At 44.9% G+C, this 7,648-nt stretch overlaps 1 protein-coding gene across 1 annotated transcript; it reads left to right on the top strand.

Annotated features, from left to right (window-relative positions):
- The first annotated feature begins 3,574 nt into the window (after positions 1–3,574).
- Positions 3,575–4,933, top strand: LOC148872635 (polygalacturonase inhibitor-like). The gene is made up of 2 exons (XM_088970152.1): positions 3,575–3,652; positions 3,923–4,933. The coding sequence occupies exons 1-2, from the start codon at positions 3,575–3,577 to the stop codon at positions 4,931–4,933; spliced, it is 1,089 nt and encodes a 362-aa protein (XP_088826278.1).
- Positions 4,934–7,648: the final 2,715 nt, after the last annotated feature.

The following is a 7,648-nucleotide window of genomic DNA, read 5'->3' on the forward strand; positions in this document are numbered from 1 at the left end:
CATCTTGATTTGGTTGTAGCCTGAGTAGGCGTCCAAGAAGCTTAGCAGCTCATGTCCCGAGGTCGCATCCACTAGGAGGTCAATTCGGGGTAGGGAGAAACAGTCTTTTGGGCAAGATCGGTTCAGGTCGGTGTAGTCGACGCACATGCGCCACTTGCCGTTTGCTTTTTTCACCAGCACTGGGTTGGCTACCCAGCTCGGGTAATGAACTTCCCTTATGAAGTCCGCTGCGAGGAGCTTTTCGACCTCTTCGTCGATCGCCCTCCAACACTCCGGGGCTAAGTTGCGTTTCTTCTGTCTAATGGGTCTGACTACAGGGTCAGTGTTAAGTTCGTGAGTTATAAGGTCAGGGTCAATACCGGGCATATCCGCCGCGAACCATGCAAAAATATCTAAATTTTGGAGTAAGAAACTCACTAGTTCCATTCGTAGAGGCTCTTTGATGGAAGCACTGATCTGCAGCGTTCGTGCCGGATCTGTAGCCGAGGTCGGGATCGCGACTGTTTCCTCAGTGGGTGAAGCTCATTCCTCGCCCTACTCCGTAGGCCGCTCCAGTTCGAGGTCGTCGGCTGCCTTGGTTTTTCCCTTCAGGGCGGCAACATAACATTTGCGGGACTCAAGCTGGTCGCCCTGCGCTACCCCCACACCGAAGTCCGTGGGGAACTTCATTGCTAGATAGTAGGTGGAGACCACTACCCGCAGAACATGCATAATTGGCCGCCCTATTATGGCATTGTATGGGGAGGGGGTTGCGACCACCAGGAAATCGTGGTTGAGTCTTATCGTGCAAGGCCATGTGCCGACTTCCACAGGTACTGTTATCTTCCCCATGGCCTAACTTCCTCTCCGCTGAAGCCACCAAAGGAATGTTTGTGGGCTTCAACTCACTTCTCTGCAACTGTAGTTGGTCGAACGCTGATTTGAAGAGGATGTCCGCCAAACTGCCTGAGTCCACAAGTATGCTCCGAACTTCAAAGTCGCTGATCCTTAGTTTTATGATGAGCGCGTCATCATGGGGATAGTGGACACCTTGCGTGTCGTCTTCCGTGAAAAAGATTGGTTCTTCCGTCTTCGGCCTCTTTGGAGGGTTCTGTTCTTCTCGGGCTGTCTCATGAACTGATGTCCATGCTGTTGCCGAAGTGCAACCTGCTACCACCGAACCACCCACTATCACATGGATGGTTCCCTGAACTGGCCTCTCTTCTGAAGGAGGTCGCTGCAAGGCTTCGACCGGTCTGCTGCTGGACTCGGGGGCATCCTTTCCGTGCTCCCCTTGCCGACCTGCTTTATTATTATTGTCATTTTGTACAAAATTTCTCAAGTATCCATGATGGATGAGTCCCTCTATCTCGTCCCGGAGATTATTACATTGTTCGGTACTATGATCGTGATCTCTATGAAAACTACAGTATAGGTTTTTATTTCTCTCGTTTGGATCACTCTTTAGGCGAGGTGGCTACTTTACGTAGGGAGCGTCCTTGATCGTCATCAAGATCTCGGTCTGCCTTGCGTTCAACGGCGTGTAATCCATCCGAACGGCTAAGGGAGCTCAGGACGGCTGGCTTGGCTTAGCCTCTCGGGCATGGCTTCTTTTGTCACCCAGGTTGGAGGGCTCATCTTCTCTTTTCCTTTTCTCGACCCCGCTTTACGTTCTTTGGTTGATTTCTTCCTCTGTTCTCATGAACTTGTCCACGAGCTTGAGGAAATCGGCCACGGTTGCGGGCTGGCTGGCCACCATGTGCCATTTGAACTCCTTGTGCATTACCCCTCTCTTGGCCACGGCGAGTTGTACTACGGGGTCTAATTGCGGTATCTGCAAGCATGCTTCATTGAACCGCTTGATGTAGCTCCAGATGGATTCCCCTTCCCTCTGGACTACCGTGAAGATACTTTCCTCGGTTCTGGGGCACCGCTTGCTGGTAACGAAGTGTGCGGTGAAGATCTGCACGAACTGGGCCTAACTTCTTATTGACCCGGGGCTAGATTCCGGTACCAGGTGCAGGCCACCCCCTTGAAGGTGGTGGTGAAGGCCATGCACATTCATGACTCGCTGGCCCTAGCGAGGTGCATTTGCGACCGGAAAGCGTCGACGTGGTCGTTGGGGTCAAAGGACCCATCATACTTGTCCAAAGATGGAAGCTTGAAGTCTCTAGGCATGGGGATTGCCAGGAGTTCAGATGCGAGGGGGGAAGGAACTGAGAGAATTGGGACAGTTTTTACCTCGTTCGAGCTCGTCTCTTCCTTGCCTCTAAGCTTAGGTAGGACACAGGTAGCAGTTCGGCGACTTCGTCGGCGCCTTCGTTGAGCGGGCCTGGTGCTGGCACTGCTGGCCTCCGTGTTGCCGAGCTCGATAAGCCCAGAATGTTGGTCTGCTACCTGGGCGCTGAACCGGTTCTCCGTGAGTGGGAACTCAGGCTTTGATCACTGAAGTGCTGACTTTGTGGGCGAGGTTCTCGACCCACTTGCGAGCTGTGAGGCGGGGGTAACTTTTCTTTGCTTTCGGCCTGGGGATGAGGCCTGACTATTAGGGGGGTTCTGTAGTTGGGAAGCTTTTCCTCAGTGAGGGCATCCACCTTGAGGGGAGGTCTTAACCGGCTTTAGAATAGGGTGCCGGGGGGGAAGCAGTGACTGGTTTAGGGGTAGCTGAGGGAATTGCTGCTGATAATGGTGTTGGGAGAGGTAGTGTAGTACCTGGTGCTGCTAGAGTTGATGCTGTTGGAATTGTTGCATTTGGGCTTGCATTGCCTGCATGCATTGCATTAGGTTGTCCATCTAGTTCTGGCGGGTCGCCAGTGGGACAATAGTTGGTTCAGCGAAGGTTGCTTCGATAGGGAGTGGAAGAGGGGTGTTCAATGTAGGAAGGTTCAGGGGTGCCACTGCTTGTGGCGCATTCAAACTGGGGATCCCATCCACTGAAAGAGGGATGGTGAACTGCCCGATGCACACCAAGGGAACTTGGAGTTGCTCCCCGGTGGTGGTCGTTTCTGTGCCACGTCCGGCATTGTTGGAGGAAGCCATGGGTGTTGGAGTTTTTTGGAAGAAGAGTAGGTAAGAGGGGTAAGAGAGATTTAGAGGGAGACTTTTATAAGCATTCCCACAGACGACACCAACTGATGGTGCACAATCCGGCCGGTCTTAGCTATCAACGATCTTGTCTCTAATTGGAGCAATGGGGAGCCTGAAACGGAGAAGATGAGGGAACACCGGGGGGAATCCGGTGAGATAACTCCGAAGCTTAAGTTAGTATTCTCTCAAAGGCAAGATAAAGACCAGATGACGCAAAGTTCACATACCTTATTGTTGGGGGTAGGGGGCCTTTTATAACCACTTCGCGAACTCACTCCGAGGCCTCTGTCAAGTCGGGTATGATTACTTCTGTGTTTCTGCCAGTTCGGGTGTCATCATTTCTACTGGGATAGAACCGCCACTGCTCCTTGTCGGAGCCATTTCTGTAACTGGAGATGGCGGTGTTAGGTGGCAGTGGCAGGTGGCCATTGAAGTGTGGCCGTCAAGCGTTAGATCCCAAGTCAGTCAGGTGCGCCGCCCTTGGATACGAACTTCCTCGGTGTCAGTCATGGTACAGTTTGCTCAGTTGGGCGTCTTGGAGGCGAAGTGCTGGAGTGGTGAGCGAGGTGAAGTCTTGAATTCGGAGGTATGTCTTGAACTGCCATAGGGCAGGCCAGTTCGGTGAGGTGTCCCAAACTGTTATAAGGCAGTCCAGTTCGGTGAGGTGTGTTCCGAACTGCCATAGGGCAGGCCAATTTGGGTTTTGCTTGGGGCCTAAGGGAGAGCTTGGGTTCCCAGTAGTGAGTTCGGGCTCCTAGTAGGGAGTTCGGACTGTTGGTTCATCCCTTTGATGCTCGCGCCTTAGGCGTACTGTTGTGCCGAACTGTTGCCTTTGCTACGTGTTGCGTAACTACAGGGTCGGGCCAAATCTTCCTTCATCACACTCCGTCTTGTGCTTCTCTCTGTCTTCCTGGTCTCGTCCTCTTTCCCGTCTCCCACTCTCTCCGCCTCATCCGTTCGTTGTAACCCTAGCGATAAAAGAGTCCTCAAAATCAAGAAATCCCTCAACAACCCTCGAGCACTTATCTCTTGGAGCCCCAACACCAATTGCTGTGATTGGCTGGGCGTGATCTGCGACCTCCAAACGAACCGCGTCACTACACTTAGATTCTCTGGTATCAGCATCCCAGGCCAAATCCCGGCTGCCATCGGTGATCTTCCATATCTCGACACCCTCGATTTCCTAAATGTTGCCGATCTTACCGGCCCCATCCCCTACTCCATCACAAAACTTCAAAACCTGAGAATGTTAAGTACTTTGGCGACCAAAATCTCTGGCCCCATCCCAGAATTCCTTCACCAACTGAAGAACCTTTGGTTACTTGATCTATCGTACGGCAATTTCTCTGGTCCAATTCCAGCTTCCTTAGCAAATCTGCCCAAACTTCTTGAACTAGGAGGTAATAAATTGACCGGAAACATTCCTGACTCACTTTGGGCATCCCAAAATCGCTTCGTTGTATTGGACCTTTCCCAGAACCAGCTTTCTGGTAAAATTCCCAAATCGTTAAGCCATTTCAATGCCGATTCAATCAATCTTAGAATTAACAAGTTTACAGGAGATGCATCGGCGTTGTTCAAAACAAACGGAACGTTGTCGCATCAGGACCTGTCATGGAATGAGTTCGACTTTGATCTCTCCAGGGTGAAGCTTCCCGAGAGCCTACAAGATATGGACTTATCGCATAACCGGATCAGAGGGAGTATTCCCGAGGAGATCACAGGATTGAATTTGTATTGGCTAAAAGTAAGCTATAATCGACTGTGCGGAGAGATACCATTTGGCGGGAAGGTGCAGGAGTTTGGTGCAGACTCTTTCTTCCATAACCGCTGTCTGTGTGGTCAGCCACTCCCCAAGTGCAAGTAGTCGGTTCATCGTGGGTGGCGTGGCAAGCCGGCAACGTAATGGGCTTTGTTGGTAGGGAAAAAAATGGTTGCAGGTCAATGTACTTTGTCCATCGAGTCATGATACTTTTCTCCATGAACCCATTTACATATTCTTTTCGTCAACCCTGCTTGTGATTAAAAACAATAACTTGTTAATTGTCGCAAGATATTACAATTGAAGGAATTTTAGAAGACTCTCTAGGATCAACACTTTGTTTTGGCCCAGTGCTGTTCTACCACGTACGTTTCAAAAAACGATTTAGAAGACAAAATTGGTGGGCCTTGGATTGCATATAAAACAATGATGCGCATGTTTTATTTTTGTTTTCAGGTTAGAGATTTTGGCTGGTAGTGCAATTTTAATTTCAGTAGCACAAATGCATGGAAGTGCAAATGAAAAAAAGCTGTAAATTCTCGTTTAATTTTGTTCTGGTTTAACTTTATTTTGGTTTATGTCTTAATTTACTTTATTTGTAAAAAAGTAATTATTACCAAATCAAAAATGTATTTTCTACACTTTTGTATTTTATAAAGATAGCATTACTGTACTTATTTTTTGGATACAATTTTGCGTTCTTTTGATAATTAACTTTTTGAACAAAGTTAAAGCTAGGGGTGATCATGTGTTGGGCCCAGACCAGGCTATGCACTTTTGGTAACTACTATAGCTTAGGCCCGGGCTCGGACTGATCTGAGGTTTTGGGCCTGAAACATAATCCCTAGCCCAAGTCTATACGGGCCTGGACCGGGCCAGGCCTGATTCTGAGCCAATGTCACTCATATATAAAACATTATATAAATATAAATATATATATATATATATATATTAAATGACATAACATGCATATAAACTTATGTTATACATTATATAATATAAATATTACATATAATATAAATTACACATGTCATGTTATAATATTTATATATAAAATATAATATAATGTAAAATAACATGTATATATATGTATACATTTTACACAAAATGTGTATGTTTAACTATATGCGGGCTGAGTCGGTCTCGGAATGGGCTGAAATAATCACCCCTAGTTAAGGCATTGGAGCATAAGATAGTTGGAGCATTTAATGATGGCCCACATTTTGCACCAATTTCAAACAAACATGATGAGTGCAAAAACGGTTTAAAATGTGAACTGTGTTTGCATTCATAGAACGAAAAAAGGGTAAACATGCAATGTACATATTTGCGTTTGCATTGCAACCAAACGCAACCCAAACAACATAAGATTAAAGTTAAAACAAGAAAACGATCATGATTTACACTCAAATCATTAGCACTGCCATAATTTTGCACCAGTGTAAATTCATTTGCATTGCAACTGTCTTAGGGTGAAAATTTTTCAGGCTTTAATTTTCTAATTAATTTAGAAACTAGACCATATTATTAATAATGTATTTATTAATATATGTAATATATAATACATATGTTTAAACCAGTGTTTTCAACCCGCCATTTGTGCGGTCTATTGAACTGTTCAAACTGTCTTCTGTTCGAGATTCCATGCCCAGTCTTAGTAAAACTTAACGGATAATAAAAAATAGTTGACTTGGTCAAAACAATTCGATCCAAACGATTGGACCATTAATCCATTTGACCCGGTGATCGGGTTACTCTAATGTCTAATTGAGGTTATTTTTTTATATTTTGGGTAACTTTTCGAGATCTATGTGTTGCAAAGCATTGTGCTCCGCTATTTTTGTCAAAAAAAAATTGGCCTCAAATTGTATTTTTTTTTTATATTTTTTATAAATAAAAACTTTAAAACTGAAGTAAAAAAGATTAATTAGATATAAAATAATACATATATTATATGCGGAACATAGTTATACATTATTAATTGATAAAATACATGTCTATACATACCTATACACACAAATATATATGGTGAACCATGACCCAGAGGCAAAAACGGTTTAGGATCTAGGTTGGTTTTTAAAACATTGGTCTAAACATATGTATGTATTTATTCATTTAATATTTCATAAATTGTTGTTGCTTGTTTCAATTTTTAATTTATATTTGAGAAAGTGTGAACATAATTAATTTATATCATAGTAATAGATGGTATATACACTTTAACATTTCAATATAATATTTAAATTATATTTGTTATTTATTCAGGTATGCATCATGTTATTTGGGCTTTCTAATTAGGGGTGCAACTTGGCCGGGCCAGCCCAAGTCCGAACCGGCCCAACCTAGACTTCAGGCCCAAGAAGTCGGATTTTTTTATTTTTCGGGCTGGGCTCAGGCATAGTCCTTAGGTAGCCCAAGCCCAGTATGGCTCAACTATATATATTTATACATATATGTGTATATATGTAAATGTTTCATATATATTTACATATATACATAAATATATGAATATATATTTACATAAATACATTTATATATGTATAATTTTAGAGTGGGTTCATTGACCAATCCAAGCCCGACCTGACCCCAAATCCAATCCAACCCAAGTGCATCAAATTGTAGGGTGGACTAGGCTTGGGTTGGGAAATTCGGGCTTGACCTCAGGATTGAGCCGGATTGGGCTTTAAACCCAAATTTTAAGGCCAGGACTGGGTTGAACATAAACTCGGCCCCACCCGCCTGACTTGCACCCTATTTCTAATTAAGCCTAATAGAGTAGCCCAAACTGGATTAAAAACTAGACCAAACGTAATACATTAT

Source organism: Nelumbo lutea, chromosome 2 (genome assembly GCF_056320005.1).
Source record: "Nelumbo lutea isolate HS-2025 chromosome 2, American lotus-T2T, whole genome shotgun sequence".
In the NCBI taxonomy this organism is placed as follows: domain Eukaryota; kingdom Viridiplantae; phylum Streptophyta; class Magnoliopsida; order Proteales; family Nelumbonaceae; genus Nelumbo; species Nelumbo lutea.